The sequence below is a fragment of the Nicotiana tabacum genome, chromosome 3 (assembly GCF_000715075.1).
Source record: "Nicotiana tabacum cultivar K326 chromosome 3, ASM71507v2, whole genome shotgun sequence".
NCBI classification, from domain to species: Eukaryota; Viridiplantae; Streptophyta; class Magnoliopsida; order Solanales; family Solanaceae; genus Nicotiana; species Nicotiana tabacum.
The window spans coordinates 42,375,704-42,394,286 of NC_134082.1; the positions used below are offsets into that span (position 1 = coordinate 42,375,704).

General features: G+C 36.0%; 1 protein-coding gene and 1 long non-coding RNA gene across 3 annotated transcripts; one reads left to right on the forward strand and one right to left on the reverse strand.

The window, feature by feature from the left end:
- Positions 1–3,931: 3,931 nt before the first annotated feature.
- Positions 3,932–11,522, reverse strand: LOC107778120 (putative 3-hydroxyisobutyrate dehydrogenase, mitochondrial). Of its 2 annotated transcripts, none has more exons than XM_016598321.2 (11): positions 11,249–11,522; positions 10,720–10,808; positions 10,157–10,271; positions 9,848–9,998; positions 8,860–8,942; positions 8,056–8,151; positions 7,390–7,532; positions 6,102–6,186; positions 5,501–5,580; positions 4,076–4,177; positions 3,932–3,999 (listed from the first exon to the last, which is right to left on the reverse strand). In XM_016598321.2, exons 1-10 carry the CDS (start codon positions 11,375–11,377, stop codon positions 4,090–4,092), a joined length of 1,059 nt encoding a protein of 352 aa, XP_016453807.2. In that variant the 5' UTR covers positions 11,378–11,522; the 3' UTR covers positions 3,932–3,999; positions 4,076–4,089. The 2 variants fall into 2 exon arrangements, with proteins under 2 accessions (XP_016453807.2, XP_016453805.2); XM_016598319.2 differs by having other exon boundaries at positions 3,932–4,002.
- Positions 11,523–11,634: 112 nt separating this feature from the next.
- LOC107778121 (uncharacterized) lies at positions 11,635–15,476 on the forward strand. Its single transcript, XR_001646330.2, has 3 exons — positions 11,635–13,892; positions 14,008–14,993; positions 15,068–15,476. It is a non-coding gene; the product is annotated as an uncharacterized LOC107778121 (long non-coding RNA).
- The last annotated feature ends 3,107 nt before the right edge of the window (positions 15,477–18,583 follow it).

Genomic DNA, 18,583 nt, shown 5'->3' on the forward strand with positions numbered 1-18,583 from the left:
ATTCATGCACTCTCTAATTGTTAAGCATTAGCAGGCTATCAAAAGGCTTCTTCGTTACCTGAAGCACACTATAACTTATAGCTTACACTTCAAGAAGTCTTCTTCTTTGTCCCTGACAGCATTCTCTGATGTTGATTGGGCCAGCAACCATGATGATTGCATGTCTACATCAGCCACTTAATTTTTCTTGTCTCTAATACGATTAGTTGGTCATCTAAAAAGCAGCTTACAGTTGCTAGATCATCTACTGAAGCAAAATATAAAGCAGTGGCTACTGCAGTGACTGAAGTGAACTGGCTCTTTAATCTTCTTTGTGAACTCTCTCTAAAGGAGCTCAAGTTACCAGTTATATATTGTGACAATATTGGTGCTACTTATCTTTGTAGAAATCATGTTTTCTATAGTAGGATGAAGCATGTATCCATTGACTTCCATTTTGTTCGAGACCAAGTTTCCAAGGGAAAAATTGTCGTGCGATATATACCAGTGTGATATATACTAACAGACGAACAATTAGCGGATCCACTTACAAAAACCCTACCTAAGCGGCAGTTCCTCCAACAAGTCAACAAGATTGGTCTTCTTTCCATCCAGCCCATCTTGCGGGGGCATGATAAAGGGATTCAAAACCGTAACAACTTCTCATTATCTACATGATTCCGTTAGTTTAAATTGCTTTCAACTAGAGTCCTAGTTTTACCGATATTCTAACTCTTGTGTAAATATCTGTTGTACTTATCTACTTAGATTTGGATTCACAAATCCACTATATAAATGTACGCGACAAAGGCAATGGAAAATCATCACTTTCAGCAACTATTTGTGTTCCTTTATTTATTACCAAGAAAAAGAATCGTTAAAAAGCATGCTAATCAGTTCCTTACGATCTGTTTCAATCACCAATAGTAGGTATTTTTCAGTGCTATTTTTAGGTCATGCAGTAGTGCTAATGCCTCCATATAAATGTCTGTAGCATGAGAAAAGGTCATATTAAATCCCATGATCTAGTTACTACTGCTCTCTCTAAAAACTATTGCTACTTCATGATCCAGTTACTATAAAATCTCATGATCCAGATCTTTAGAATATGTGTTCCTTCATCAATATTTTCTAAAAACTCTCTTTTATAGTTGGCGTAATGGCTTCCCGGCCACTTAAACTTGTAGAGCTTTTGAAAGTCGATGCACAAACTTTGGACTTTCCCATTTGAACACTCGAACTTGTATATTTGATAACTAATAAACATATTTGACCGTTGACCATACACATGTGGCAGTAACATAAGTGATATGGACAAAGTATGTGCAAATCACCTAAACTAAGCGCGTCACTACAATAATTTTGATTAAAAAAATCTAAAAAAAAAATACAAAGAAAAAGAAAGAAAATAAGCCCCTGCTCCAAAATCATTAAACCCCTATTCCCCTCGCCGCATCATCTTCTCCGAACAAAGTCACCGGTTGTTTCAGAACCTAAGGCAGTGAATCACCTCATATCGCGGAAGATTTAAATCATCGATTTTTTGCTTGTCGGTTAGTGCTTTGGAAGCCAAAGAAGATGATGAATCCTGCTTGAAGGATTAGATGTCGGTTTTGGAGTTTTGACGAAATGGTTGCAACAGTCAAGCATCGGCGAAACCAACAATGACCGGAAAATCCACAAATCGCCGAAAATACCAGTCAAAGCACGAATTCAATTGCAAGCAAACAATAATAAACAGTCCAATCCCTCAAACGGAAAACCAGCAATAACAAATAGCAAAAGTATCAACGGCGAGTGACATAGCACCGGCCTATGAACAACTACAGTGTATGGTCGCCGGAAAGTTTGTAAAATCGGACAATATCTACAGATTTTCGGTGAGCAGCAAAAAAACCAATTTTGTTAGAAATGAAAAATGGTGGATTTTATGGAAGTTCATGGCTGATTTTGGTCGGTCTATTGATTAAAAGAGGGGGACCCCAATCAGTTCGGGTTTGTTTTCGCACCCTTGACGTGTAACAATCTCATTGGTCATTTGCTGACTGGATGGACACGTCTGTGTATGTGTAATACACGCGCATAGGCTCAAGGGTCAGAAGTGTTTATTAGTTAAGGGAATCATGAGTTCGAGTGTTCAAATGAAGTCCAAAGTTTGTGTATCGGCTTTCAAAAACCCTACAAATTTAAGTGGCTAGGAATCCATTACGCCTTTAATAGTTCTTAAGAAGTATTGAATAAAAGTATCAAGTTTTGTTCATCCAGATATTATCTATTCTTGATATAGCTCTTTTACCTTCCGTTCTATTTAACTATCAGTTAATATCTCAAAATCTTGCTAAAAACTTAGAGATCTAACCAGCTTTGATTCATTAGGGCCAATTCAGTTAATGTGTTCAAGCCGAAGTTAGGATTAAAAAGGCACAAGTTGTGAATTCAGGAGGCTGCACAGATACTAAAGGAAGCAAATGGGCGCAAGAGATAATTACTCTAACTCAAGTAGGTTTAATATTTTGATAACTAGGATAATTTTTTTGAATTCATGCTTCTGAAAAAACCATAATCTTTAAAAATGACTATTACCTATCCAGGTAAAAGCGACATATGGAATGTATTTTGAAATAATTACTACATGTTTAGAACTAAACAATTTAGATAAACTATATGAATACATGCAAAAAGGTTGATTTCAAAATACAGGAACTTAGCCAAAATTGGTCATAGAAAAGACGATCAATAACAAAGAATTTTTATTAGAAATTCTAGCTCAGAAACAACTACTCTCTACCTTTATAATATTCTTTCTGAAATTAGCATTAAGGCTTGCAGAATATAGCTGAACAACTTAAACAACTGATTAGTTATGCATATGCCTTGATATGCATGATATCTATCGGATCCACGTAAAGGTCGATATTGGTGATATATTTACATGGGGGGTACAACTTTATCACTATGTTCAACAAAACAAACTACAACTACTTCTCCAAATCATGCGAATAATTAGTACTTAATGATATAAGCTGAGAATGTATTTGGCTGAGATCAATAGCGTAACACATTCTGGTCTTTCTTTGAAAAAGGAGATTTCCACAGCATTGTATGAACATAATATTACATGCATAAGTCAACCGAAAGGAAAATACATTATAGAAGACAGAACGCATAATTCAAGCCTGATCTTCAACAAAATGGTGAAATAGATATTCAATAAATACGTTCAACCACAACATTAGAGAAGCTGACACATAAGTTTTGAATTTGTTGTTTCTAAGATATCAAGTGATATTTTCATCAAGGAAAGTAAAACACGCATTATACTTTTTTCCTTAACCATTTTTTTGTCCAATTGCATCTTCTGCTAAGACTTTTGATGAGGCAATTAGCAATATATATTACTAGATATGTATACTCTCTTTTTTTCCCTCAATTTTCTGTAGTCTTTTCCAGTAAGACTTTAACGAGACATTATCCATTAATGAACATCCAACAGGAAATTTGTAAATAATAATATTTGTGAATGTCAATTCCTCGTATGATTAGGTTTAGCGAAGTTTTCCGAAAGGAAGTTCGTACCCTATTATTGGAAAACAAGGTTTTCATCTCCTATAAATAGGAAGCTTCCTTATCCCAATTGTATCATATTCTTGAGAATAAGAATCTCAACAATTTTCTCTATATATCTTTCTTCTCTTTTCTATTATTTTATAACAAAGCTTTAAATAGCCACTAAGAAACAGAAAATAAAATCTACACAATAAATATTCAACAACCCAAAATATCTAAACAGAAATTTAAATTTAAACATAAATTGGTAGACTAATTCTACAACTAAATAATTAATTGTTCCACTTATAGAGAACCTTATATCTGCTAATAGCTGAACACCATTAGAGGGATCTTCATAGAAGAGCACAAAATCCAACACACTGTCAGATAGAACCAGAAACTCTGGAGTTAAATAAAAATCAGTTCATTAACTTCAGTATTCATCATTATGCAGGATTCCAACAAAGTGAACTGCTGAAATACAAAAAGTAAAGGATTTAGAGCACTACTATACAGACTTCTACCTTTCCGCAGCAACAATATCTACCTTAGCTTAGGGGATTACTGCTCATCTTTTCCAGAGTAGTAGTAGCGGAATACACCGGAGAAGTCCTTTGCCTCGTGACCATTATTGCAGAGCTCTGTGAAGCTGCATTCAGATATGGATTCAGATACTTGGATAACATTTAGTCCAACAGACATGTTAATGACAAGAAGACATGTTATAATAACATGTTTCGAGCAGAGGCGGTGCCAGGATTTGAAACTTATGGTTATGAGTTTGGGATTCTAGTCCTTTTAAGTTACTGGTTCTAAATTAATAATTCAATAGATTTATTAAGACAAATACAGAGTTTGAACCAAAGCTATTGGATTCGCCGAACCCATAACCGAAGAGCTAGCTACGCCCCTGGTTTCGAGAGAGCATTGAGATTTTAGTTCCTCGAGATGGCCTCTTTACAATTTTAGTCCTCCACCCATTTAAATGTTAGCAAATCTTCCCCATGATCCTTTCTCAGCTATAACTCTATGTTATTAACCAGCTTGCTTCATTTTGTATCCTAATGAATATTTGCCATATGGCATCTACATGGCCTATGGTGAACCAAGTTGTAACGTGCCTTAATTTATTCTAGTCCTTGCTTCTCCACGCAAGCAAAATTCTTTTGAGATTCGAGAACAATTGAAGATAATGGTGAAGTATTCAGAACTTCAAGGCCAAGAAACTATATACCATGTTAAAAGATCCAAAAAAAAAATTGAGGCCATAATCAAGGACTAAAATTGAATAATCACATCGCTCGAGTCCACAGCCAAGATGTCTAACTGGAGAAAAGCAACACAGCGACAAGGTTTATTGACCAGATCTCATTGCAGAAAACAATTGCCAACTACAAAGAATGCAGCACATCAAAAGCAAATAATAACAGATAAAACATTGAGCTTTTTCTAGAATTGTTTCATCATTCAGTATTTGCTCGGATCTGCATAAGATTATGAAGTCTCTCTGACATGCAATATCATGATACACAGTATTTTAATTAAGAAAATATAAGGTATATTCTGTTAGAACTGTTAATTCGTGTGATTTCATTTAAACGGTGCATTATTTAATGAGTTCAAACAGCAAATAGTTCAAGAAGATGTTGGCAATGCCTAGTAAACTAGCATTGAGTGCTGCTGCTATTGTAATTGAATATTATACCTCCAGATTCATGTACATGAAAAGAGATGCCACTGAGAACGTTTACAAAAGGCTTAATGTCTAAACCCCAGATTAATGCATTGAATGGACATATAATAAGGTATGGCAAGTAGATCTTTTTTCATTTGTATATTAGTACGGAATGTAGATCCTATAACTAAAGTGACAGCATAGCTTCTATTTTCTAACTTCACAGGCATACAATTTGTCCAGTCTACACCACATGAACCATCTTATGGACTCATTACCGAAGTAGGAAGGACTTACATCTTTTCTGCTTGTGATGTCAAAGGACACTTGAGTCTAATTTCTTTTGCTGATGCTGCAGCAAGGTTCAGATCTTTAGCCTGAACAGATGAGAACGTCAACATCCATAACTGATAATGTAAACCCCAATTAATATAATACAAACTACGCTAATATTGACTTCCTAGAGATTTGTGATTTCAAGTGATTATGCAGCAAAAAGAGAAGATGAAAATGAGTAGAAACAAAAAGAAAAAACAGCTCATAATACAGTGAAATGGATCAATGTTTAACTGATGTTACCCTTTACACCTAATGAACTCAGATCTCTCTCTTTAGTGAACACATAGGCGTTCAGATGCATCAAACACAGACGTAAAAAGAAGAGCAAAACATTTGCATACTCATAATTATGACAGTGACTGAGCAGAAGTATCTCCAGCAATCAGACAGAAGTAAAACCCATCAGAGAACACACTTAAGAGAAATGCATATTAATGGCGCGCTTATAAGTGAACCTCAACACTCATTTATAAATGTAGAACTGAACCTTCATGTTCTCCAAAGTCTTAGCTTGTATATAATATGGTTGTACTACATCAAGACAGGATTGAACACATACCATCAACTTAGATGCAAAACCTCCAATATAATTCCTGGAAGAGGGCACCCCATCCATCACCCCAGGCACTGGATTGTATGTGTCACTGTCATTTGGATTCATACAAGCATAAAGTTAGTACTCTCTCCATCTCATATTATTCGTCGTGGTTACTAAAAATAGTTGCCTCAAATTATTTGTCACTTTAAAAGTTCAAGACAAAACTGATTATCTTTTTCTTTTTTTACCCTTAGTTATAATTATCCTTGAAGACTACAAACATCTCAATGATGAATAACTTTGTTCAAATACCAATGAAGAAAGATTAAATATTAAGACATGAATAAGGGTAAAATAGTCAAAATCTCATCCTAATTAATTTTTCTTAAGGGGCGTGTACAAGAGAATCATGACAGATAATATGAGACGGAGGGAGTAATAAGCTACACTTTGATTTTGTGTATGTTATCAGGGGACAGATTTAGATACTACGGACAAGGTTTAACTTGCATACTTTGCTTTCAAGGAGTATCATTTAACTACTTACTTTTTTTGTATGCAAAGTTTTACTTTTTGGCATGATTAAAAATTAACTTAGTTCATCGTGAACCTTGAAATAGGATAAGGTAAAGTTCTTGAGCGTGAAAAAACTGAAATATAGTTTCAGAAATGCAGGTTCTTTCACTGAAAGATAGATTGAGAGTGAAGAAAGAGGCTCCTAGCCTTTTCTCTTCAAAAGAAAAGCAGAGGAGAAAGGCGTGTACTTCATAATATTGGGTGAATAGGAAGAAAATACTAACCCGCACCCGGTGTTTACACCAAATAACATTAGTTTATTCATTGTTAAATATGGTTAAGTGATAAATTGAGGTGAGAATACATGTTAATTAACCATGGTTACGTGATAAAATATGTAAAAGACATGTGTCAGTATTCATCAGTTGGTGTGAACATCAGGTGTGAGTAAGTTTTTTCCATGAATAGGATGGCCTATGAAGTCGCTTGACGTTACCTAATAGGCTGCATTAAATAAGTTAGATTTCCTGCAATTATTTTACTGCGGCAAAATGCACATTCACTTAGTAAACATAAAGGACAAATATTTACTAAAGCAGATTTTATTTACTAAGTGAATGTGCATTTTGCCGCAGATAATATAATGAATGTCCTAATACACATTATTGGAACATTGTGCGGAGGACAAATATTTACTAAAGCAGATTATTTTCATGCAAATAGGCCTTTTCTGTAGGACGTTGTCTTATTATGGATTATAATAGTTCACTTAGTACCAGGTTGCAGTGAGTACCTACTCCAACAGCGAGCACTTGAAGAATTAAATATTTTTGTTAGAGTGCTAGCTGCAATGCCCAAAGACTGACCAAGAACAAAGGCTTCTGACACCCCAAGCATACTAATAGCCATCGCCAAATTGTTGCATATCTTTGCAGTCTGAGAAAGAAAAAGAGTTAATGCAACGGTAACTTTTTTTACATGGTTTTTGTATACAGAAATGGATTTGAGGAATATTATCTTGTAACTTTAAATAGATATACACCCACATGAACAAGACACTGCTTGAAAACAATACAAAGTTAATGTTAATTTGGGACAGGAAGTAAAGTCTTAAAATCACTACAGTCCCAAGCCCAAACCACTTAGAAGCTTAATTGTGACAATATGCTGACACTGTTTGCGCAAAATCTTCCATATGCTACTGAATGTAAGTCATAGAAAGTAACTCCCTGCTACCTAATCTGATGCAAAAAAGCTGGACATATTAAACTGTTTTAAATGATTCACATCGTATAGTTTTATCACTTCCACTTACCTCAGTGTTTAATCAATTCAAACCTGGGAAAACAACATATAACATAAGGAACAAAAAAAAGGAATTGGCTTTCGTAGTATTTATCAGCACTCAGCAGACATGTACAATTCAAAGTGCAAAAGTTTGTAAAGGTTCAGGACATACTGCACCATTCCCCGATCCACCACAGTAAATAGAGTTTTTGCCCATTGAGAGAAACAAGGGTTTGGCAGCCGTGTAAGCCTCCTCTGTACCACCAACCTACATGCATATGTAGCTTATCAGCTCAAAGCAATGGGAATCTCACCTTAGAAGCCAGAAAGTAAAACAGAGATTTTTCTGTCTGGAATAGCATTATAATCTCCTCATAAGTGATATCCATAAACATGTCCGTCATCCAGCCAGGTAATTCTGATAAGACAAAAGGAGCCCCCCTTCACCAGTCCCACCAACCAAAACAAAAGGAAATCCTGTATTTCATAATCCAGCTTTTCATTGGAATGCCATATGTAACCACAGATAATGTGTGCTATGATTTGAATTTTCCACATCTAACATCTCTGAATAATTCAACGTCCAAACTACATATAACTTGGTCAACAGAAAGGCAAAAGGTTCATATACTCCCAATTGTATGTTATGAAATGTAAAATGAATTAATTCTTCTTGCAGTAATGTACTGGAGGTGGGATAAATATTTGATTGATAGTTCAGAAAAGAACTAAGGTACATTAAGTGTTTACTCCTTTCGCATAACCAACAACAACAACTACTACTACTAGTACATGAATCTTAAGAGACCATGGCTTATGAGCTTCTAAATCTGTTGAAGGCATTGAGACTTAACAGAGAAACAGCAAAACTGTCAATTATAGAATGAATATCTTACAGTCAGTCACCTAAGACGCGCGTGGGTGTGAAATTACCACGAAACCAGTCACTTAAGAACCGCTTAGATTGTACAAATACCATGAAAGTAAGAGCCCCACTCTCTGCTGCAAGAACACCGCCAGATACTGGAGCATCCAACATAGCAGGAGTCTTCCAGCCATCTGCAAAGACAATGGTGAATTTGCTAAAAAACTGAAACGTCATTTGACTATAATCTTTACCCAAGATAGGAAAAAAAACAAGTCATTCCACATGATGCAAGTAAGCTTTGTTTTTATGCCAAAACGGTAACAGGTTAACACAGGCTACAATCCTCTGAAAATCTTCCTCAAGTCAGATTGTATCGATCTTATCTTGCAAGCAAGCTGAAAATGCATGTCACTATGAGAACTTCAATCTTTTGATGGACAAGTTAACAACTTGATCAACAGACTTTATATTCATAAGATTACATGAAATTCTCGTCATAGAAGAAACTGCTCATGCTGAAGAAACTTTATCCACAAATAAGATAACCTAGGCTCAAACATATTGGCACTAAAATCAGCACCAATATGCATTAAGTTTCACTCAATATAATGCATGTGTTTGACTTTGTATTTCCTCAAATAGAACCAAGTTACTGGAATATTATTGCACCCAACGCGGACAGACGGCCACGATGATATGACGAAGAGGGAGAAACTACCATGGGAACATTACCAGACATACCATCCCAATAAAACCACAGGGACACATGCACATATGCTCCCCCATTTTCGTATAAAACTATTTTTGAACACCATGCTTTTGGGCCGTTGGTTGAATAAGTTAGCAAGAGAAGACATTTGTCACAGATATTGTATGAGAAAGGGATGTTCAGAAAATGAGAAAGGGGTATGTTTGTTTTGTTTTATTGTCTCCCTGGATGTATTTTGGGTGACAGATGCAAGCAGATACTGATATGTCCTTAATATACAATAAATTAGTATGTTATGACCAAACATTTGGTAGTTAAATATATCAAATGCTCTATCAACACTAGGCATAAATCGTAAAGTTAATTTCAAGTTATTACTTAATGTACCTCTCTTGTGAATCAAAGAACAATTACACACATCTGCAGAGACCTTTCTTGATGTATGAGGATCAATTGTAGAAGAATCAATAAATAGCCATGGTCTGAGTGGATTACCACCACTAAGCAAACCATTTTGACCAGTATAAACATCCAGAACCTGTATGAATAATGAAATATTAATTCTTATGACAAATACTCTAACATGTCCAACTCATCGTCAACAACAATGATGAGGCATTCAGGACGATCAATCAGCCTTAGAAATATAAGTGCTTGAAATAATAAGAGCTATATAAAATGGTATCCAAATCTCACATGGTTTGATGATGGTAACATTGTAATAACGACATCACTTGTCTCTGCAACTTTCAAAGGCGAGTCTTCCGTGAGAGCGCCTTTGTCCGAAAACATCTTCATAACATTATGATTGCTGACAATCACCAATTGAGGAACTCAAGCTCAAGCAAACTTCATACAGATTGATTTGGATCTAACCAATCATTTTTAATTAAAGAAAGCATCAACAATAAAGGTATTCCTATTTTCAACCACCCTTTTCTACATTGTGCTTCACCAAAATCCGACATATAAGAGTGTCCTACAATGTAGAGATTTCTTACTCCAAACGATATTAGTTTAGATCCAATTAAGTATTGAACTACGTTGAATTGTGATATTACCAAGGCTTATAATCTAGTGGTACTTATAAGAGTTCTTCTCAAATTAAAATTGGGTTCAATTCTCACTGTTCCCCTTCCCCTTCCCCTTTCCCTTTCCCTTTCACAACCATCGTTATGTAATGGAAAAAAGAAAACTCAACTAGACTGATCATTAAGCAGCCATTGGAAAAAAAGGTGATTGAAAGTTGAAAGAATTACACGTCATGAACAGCAAGATTGTATCCAGCCTTAATCAAGTTATCGGCCATTCTTGATCCCATGTTTCCAAGTCCTATGAATCCAATTCTCTGTAGAAGATCCAGATAATAATAACATTACTAGCAAACCTGAAACAGAGCTGCATTGGAAAATATTGCAAGTAAAAGCCATAACACCATAAAATACATGAAATTTACAGTATATATTTGGGATAAAGATAGCACTAGGAACATATTCAAAAGACACAGTGATCACTTTCAGTTAAGGTTAGGAGAATAAAACAGTAGGAAAAAGGAAAATCATTAACCAATTTTACAGAAAAAGAACCATAGTCCAAAATCTTCAAATAATCATATTAAATTAATATAGTTCCAAAAGCCATTTCTAGTTCCCCAGCAACTAATTTAAGTAGAACAGAAAACTACCCAGTTCAACTATTGTCAAAGGGAGGTCAAGTGTAATTTCTTGGAGCTCAAAAGTGGAAAATATAGCAAAATAGTAACTCAGAAAAAGAAAAAAAAAAACTTACTCCAAAAAGTGATGTGTCATTCAGTGAAGAGTAGCTGCGAAATGGAGAAAAGTGTGAATCTGAACAAACCAATAACTTGGGCCTCCATTTGTGGAGACCCAAAAGTGATCTTAGCTTGAAAGTTGCCATAGCTGCAAAATTCTTGAAGAAAAGAGATGAGAAATAAGGTGGCCCAATTTCTTAAATATGTCTTCTACTTCTTGAAATGACATTCTGTCGTACTTTGCTGATTTTGTCCGACCTGGAATCCCAATCCAATGTTGTATATATACATCTATAGAATAATTGTAAACTACTATCATTTTTTTAATCTATTAGGCTAAATTATCTGACTTATTGTATCGACCTGGAATCCCAATCCAATGTTGTATGTACTATATAGTAGGATTAAACTTATATACATCCATACAAAAATTTGTAAACTGTCGTATTTTAATCTATTAGGCTAAATTATCTGAATTAGTGTATGGAACTTGTTACTACAGTAATTTCGTGTTGCAAGCAAGTTAACTTGATAGTATAAAGTAGGCAAAACGACTTTGTAGTCATTATACTTGTACCGATTTGTCATACCGGTATATAGATTTTTATTTTTTTCATTTAGATACCTCTACTTGATGAACTGAATACTACTAATAAACACATCCGACTGAACGTACTTTCACTGGCTATGACATGACTGACACGTCATGTACTAAGCCTTTTATTCTTTAATATGCCATAATTTGTGGGTCCTACTTTAAAAATGTCAAAAATATTATTTATTTCTCCAAATCATATACACCAAATAAAGAGTATTAAGAACCATTGAAAATATTTTTTTAATATAAAAGGATAAATTTATCCATTTTATCTAATCATGAAAATACAAATTATTTTATGTAGAAATTCGAGGATCAACTATCAACCCCTGCACCTTTTTTATGTTCAAAATCCTACATGTTTAACTCAGAAATAATTTCAGGATAAAATAATTAATTTTATATTTAGTATGGTCACTAGCAACCGGTTTGAATTAAAGCTTAGCCGAATGAATCCTAGAATTAGGATAATTAAGTTGTAAAATAAAGCAATAAAACTAAATAACCAAAAGAAATAATGATCCTACTGAGTTTCGTTATGAGCCGCAATGCCTGTAAAGTAAAGAGAGATTGCCCAGCAAAAATACAATAGCCTTTAGTGATGAGTAAGTTCGATCATATCTGAATGAGTTACAAGAAAGGGGAGTGGGGGGTATTTATAGCCTAAGTCTTACGTTCACATGCGCATCCTACTTTCGCACGTCGCTCTGAGCAATTCGTAATCACAGAGTTATTTACCGGTTATGGGAGGAGTATCTAGCATAATGAATATGAGTGGATTCCTAATATTCTAGGGACGGTCGAGGACCAAGTCAGATCTCGAACTATTACTTCACTGATGGATCTACAGAACCATCTTTGGGGCACTTCACCAAGACATGGCTCTCGTCTCCCCGGGAAGGAGTTACCGGGTCAGAGACACTTTCTGCAGAGATAGAGTTCCGCTACTATTTTATTCCTCAGATAAAATCATTTCCAAGTAATATTGTATCATCATGCAATCTATCTACATGTCATAGCCAGATTTTACCAATACAGATAGTTCTCCTATTTTATGAAAAATTCTAAAAAATATTCGGGAAGCGGTATGATATTTGGCGTATTACAGAAGGATTTTTCGATGGAATTACCATGCAACTATCATCATTTTTGAATATGAAAATATGTCTAGTCGATTCCATTTGAAGTTCCAGACACGTGGCAGACGTTAACGATTTTTGACGCCATAGCGATTACCAAGGTCATGATGATCTCACCTATAAGAACTATCTTCTTCCTTTGTCCTTAATATCTTTTGCTCGAACTTCCTTCCTGAAATTTTCCAAACTCTATTGTTGCTATTCTTAAGAAACCTTTGAGCTCTTTACTTCTTGTTTTTTCTCATATTACCATAACAACTTCCAATTTCTTCTCCCAATGCTTTATTTAGGGCTCACGAAATAACCTCCTCCATTAAGATTGTTGTTGTCACTTCTCTCCCCACGGCCATGAAGGATATATGGTGGAAGAACTACCTGTCCTCACTAGGAGAAGTAGCGATATGAGAACCTCCCACGATAGTGGGAAATAGATAATCGACCCCACAATAAAAGCGAGGTGGTTCCAACTACCACGCCTGCAAGGGATTGGAGCCAGCCTCTACTAAGAAGGGTAAAGCCTCTAAGGTTGCAGGCATGAGCAAGAAGGAATAAAGTGAACCAAAAACTTCAAAGGTTCTTCTGAAGATGCTCCATCTCATTGGTCCAGTTGGCTACAAGAGCATTACTCCAAAAAGGGTGATTAAAACTTTTCCATTAGCTTTGTAAGAGAAGCATCTTTTGGCAGTACTACGAGATTATGCCTGGGAAGGTAAGGTTCAAGCTTCTCTTCTTGAAGTAGGTGAGAACATAACCACCTATCGAGAAGGTTTTCCATTTATATTCATCTACCCGTTCACCCTCGTGTTTGTACCATCCACCGATCTAGTGATCGAGGACCTTTATAAGGCGCATAACAGTTGCCTAGGTCAATTGGGGCTAAACGTCTGGCGATCAAGGACATGCTTGAGGTTCCTTGTCGAGAAGGTACGAGAAAGCTTTTCTTTAAAGCATCTTATTCAAATCTACTTACTTAAGCTTTATAAGGGGTCAATATTAATATTGGCGAGTTGGTACACTTGTTCTCTTCTTTCCAATGCAGAGGATTATTCAACCGAAAATGGTAGGAGAGGTTCATTAAAGTACCTACCCGAGAAATCTTGAGCGAAAGCGACCTCCCCTTCTCGAAAGAGTGGAATTTCAAGTGTAGCTTCTTTTTTTTTTACTTATTTATTATTTGTCTTTCTTGAGCAAGATATTCTGACTTGTATGATGGACAATCGCTCTGGATTTCATCACCGGTCCGCTCTCAGATATGGAAGAGTGGGTCGACAAAATTTGAAGTCAACAACCATGGAGGTGAGGACGTGAAAAGTGATTTCTCTCACGAAAGGATGGGAGCCAAAAAATCATGGCATGAGTATTTCAACCCAAGGGTACTTTAGTTTTTCTTCTTTGCTGATATCCCTAACATTTATCTTCTACTGAAATAGCTACCGGATCAAGGAGATCATCGGTGTAGGTTGAAGTTCTAGGTCTTGAAGTTCCTCAAGATCCCGTCCACCAAGTACCCCCGCCGAAGAGGAAAGCCAGTGAGGGGGAGTTTCCCCTAAGCCCATGAAACAGAGAAAGAATAAGAGCTCTAAGAAGGGGGCCCAAGAGAAAAGGGAGGAGAATAGTCCTCTTATGGAGGATGATGACAAGCCAAAATTTCCCTTGAGGTGGAGATCCGGCAAAGAGTCGATGGCATCGAGGGAAGGAGCTATGGTGTTTCTGTGCGAGAATTTTAGCAAGACGACCGCAGTCCTTCTAGAGGGGTTTTTGTTTCTGGCGCACGACTTCCCCAAGTTGGACATGGTAACTTATTTTGAAACCTCACTTGATGTGTCCCCATGTTTGGTACCCGAAGAATCTACCACCACAATAAGGTAGGTGTTTGTGGAAATTCCCTTTGACGTGAACGTCTTCCGTAGGACCAAAAAGGTTGCTCTATGGTTCAAAGGTTTTATCGGGCCTCTAGAATGAGAGTACATGGACAAATATTTGATGGAGGCACTTGCTAATCACGTGGCATACTCAGGGTTCAAGGTATAGTGCTAAACATTTTTTTCCTAATTGGCTCCTACTCTCTTTTTGTTTTCCTAATAGCCTACGTTTTGTAGGTTAACCTGGCGGCGATAGAACTTCATACTAGAATCGCAAGGAGCAGCGCAATTCTACACAAGCAAGAAAAAGAGATTGAGAGGTTAACACAAACCCTGGCGGGGAGGGACACGGAGAAGGAAGATATGTCCTTTGTAATGACCCGATAAATTGCTTTGAGTTTTAACTTACTGTTTCATGATTTAAGACTTTGAATAGCTCTATTTAATGTGTTTTAATAAAGAAATATTTATATTAGAGTTTTGATATTGTTGAAGTTGGCCATATTCAACATTCTTGGTAAACGACATCAGATCGGTAACTTGACCATTTTGGTAGGTTCGTATGATAGTTTTGGACTTGTACATATATTTGGTTGGGTCCCAGGTGACCCAAGGCAGTTTCGGCACTTATAGTTGAAAGTTAGAAATTTGAGTTTTGAACATGTGGATTCTTGAGTTTTGATGCTTGATTCTTGAATTTTTATATTAGTTGATTCTTTGAGCTTATAAACGATTTGTTTAAGGATATTATACTTGTATGGATATTAGATATGTGGCAGAGGGGCTCGGGTGAGTTTCAAATTGGTTTCAGGTTGTTTTAGTACGTCTGGCAGTTATTGGTGTTGCAGTCATTGCAATTTTGATGAGCTGCTCGCAAATGCGAGGTTCGCAACGATGATTTCTAACTCATATTTGCGAAGTCTGGGAAGGGGAAGGCAGCTTTGCAATTGGATCGCATTTGCGACCTTCGTAATTGCAAAGACACTGTTGCATTTGAGACTTTAATTGCTCAGGTACCACTTTGCAATTGCAATCACTGGTTCACATTTGTGGGTTGTGCAATTGTGAACTTTACTTTAGTTCACAATTGTCATATCTACAACTTAAATATATAAAAAAGGATTTCAAAATTAGCTCATTTTATTCCATTTTTAGACCTAGACTACGCAAAGAGGCGATTTTCGAGAGGATTTTCTTCCCAACTTTATAGTTAAGGTATTCTATCTTTATTTTAATTATTTTCATTATTCCACATAGATTTTTAACCCTAAATCTAGGATTTCGAAGAGTAGAAATAGGATTTTAGGGTAGTAACTTAAGATTTTGAGTTTTAGAGATTTAGACCTCGATTTAAGGTCAGGTCCCGAAACTAATCACATATTTAGACTCGGGATGAATGTGTAATCGGTATTTGGTCTTGATTTCGGATTTTGACCAAGTGGAGCCGGGTGGATTTTTTGTTGACTTTTCTAAAGATTTTTTTTAGTACTAAGAGGGTTCCTTAAGTTTGTTTTGACTTATTTTAGCATTATTTAACTAGATTCGAGCTGATTGGAAGTTTTTTCTAAAAGAAAAGCGGTTTTCAATTGTTGATTTGTTCCTAAAAAAGAGGTAAGTATCGTGGTTAACCTTGACTTGAGGGAATTAGGATGTAATTGGGTCTATTTGCTACGTGTTATATGTGTTGGGGGTGGCGTATATGCAAGGTGACGAGGGTACATGCATTGTCATGGGTTAAAACATGCGGGAAGAACTAGTTTATTTCATGACTTTACTTGTTGCATGCCTTTACTCATTCCATGTCATACTTGTTTCATGCCTCTATTTGTTATATGCCTTTACTCATTTCATGCCTTACTTGTTTCATTACTTTACTTGTTACATGCGTTTACTTGTTACATGCATTTACTTGTTTCATGCCTTTACTTGTTACATGTATTTACTTGTCTCGTGAATTTACTTGATTTATGTCTTTATTTGTTTCATGACTTATTCTCATATGCTATGTAGGATTATATGACTACTTGATGGTTCACGTGTTAATGACTTGTTGGAGTCCTTGTTGGGATATATGTGTGAGGCTAGCTCTTGGATATTGGATTGCATATCATTCTTTGTACGTGTTCATTTTTCCTTAGTAAATTATGCGTATTCGTCTTGTTTTATGTTATGTTATGAATTTTCCCATACTTGGTTGCTTATTATGTGTTTCCATATGAATTGGTATATTGGATCAGGTTATCGCTACAATATTGTTATGATAGGATCGAGATGCTCGGCGCAATAATATAGAGGATTGGGTTGTTGCCACAACATCTTTTGTGTTGGATCGGGTTGTGCATCACAAAATATATGTTATGAATATTAGTGTTTGACTTATGATATTTTTCTCATATGTGGGTTTTGGCTATGCTGTTCGCGAATATCGTTTTATCCTTGTTGATTTGAGCTGTTGAGAAAGGTTTTTTGGTTTTTATTTGAGAAACGTGGTTATGACTTTTTTTTATTGAATCCATTTATATCTTTTGCCTTTATTCTTGTTATTACTATAGTTATTTATCTCGCCATTTCTATTGCTTATTAATTGTACAGGTTTACATGGTAAGTGCACCTAGCCATTAACTTATCGAGGTTAGGCTCGATACTTACTGACTACATTGAGTTGATTGTACTTATACTACACTTTTTCACTTTTTATGTAGATTCAGTTATGGGCCCTAGCAGTATTCAGAGGGGTGCATAGCTTGGACTTCAAGAGACTTGAGGTAGTGTTGCACACCCGTTTACAAACTTTGAAGTCACGTTCACTCTCTTTATTACTATTTATAGTATTAGACAAAATTATACTTTATTTTACTTTGTGTTTTTTAATCTTATAGCTCATGTACTCAGTGACATCAGTCCTGGGAGGATATTAGAAAATTGTATTGGTTTAAACTAGTTATGTGATTTCTGAGCCTTACTTATATTTATGATACTATATTGTTTAATGTTGGATTTGTATCTCTTATTATCATTAGGTGTTGACTTGCCTATAAAGAGGTGTTAGGTGCCATCACCACTTCCTTGGTTGAAATTTTAGGTCGTGACAAGTTGGTATAGGAGCCCTAGGTTGCATAGGTCTCACGAGTCATGAGCAAGCTTGACAGAGTCTTGAGGATCGATACAGAGATGTATGTACTTATCTTCGAGCGGTTATAGGCTTTTAGGAAACTTTAATTTCTTTCTTTATCTATCGTGTGACTCTGTTCTATCATAAAGTATTAATCGTTACTCTCTATTTTCTCATAGATGGTGAGGACATGTGCTCTAGCTGCAGCAAACTAGGAGCCAATGTCCGAGGGTGTGGCCCTAAGTATCTTCTTGGCCAAGACAAAACCATTCATGTGCGGGCTGCAGGTCCCAGCATGTGTATCCTCAAGTAGTTTAGAAGCTTCTTTTGCATCGAGGCATCTTAGCAATCCCAAATCAGGATTTCTTCTATACAAATTTCCTCCGCTGTGGAATAAGTGATGGGAAAATCTCAGGAGTGTGCATTTCTGAGTGTGGTTTGCATGCTCCGGATATTCTCCTTTCACCAAATACTCCTTGATGTCATGGAACCAAGGCTTTCCATCCATTTCTTCCTAGACATGAGCACAGTAAGCCGGTTGATTATGGATTCTCACTGGGATGGGATCAATGAAATTCTCATTTGGATGTTGTATCATGGATGACAAAGTGGCCAAAGCATCGGCAAACTCGTTCTGAATT

Bases quoted from the DNA above. Each gene is read 5' to 3' on its own strand.
- LOC107778120 (XM_016598321.2), bottom strand. From the start codon at position 11,377: ATGGCAACTTTCAAGCTAAGATCACTTTTGGGTCTCCACAAATGGAGG. The intron at 9,999-10,156 runs GTGAGATTTGGA...TTATTCATACAG, and splicing joins TGTTACCATCATCAAACCAT to GTTCTGGATGTTTATACTGG. The intron at 4,178-5,500 runs GTAAGTCCTTCC...ATCTGAATGCAG, and splicing joins ACATCACAAGCAGAAAAGAT to CTTCACAGAGCTCTGCAATA.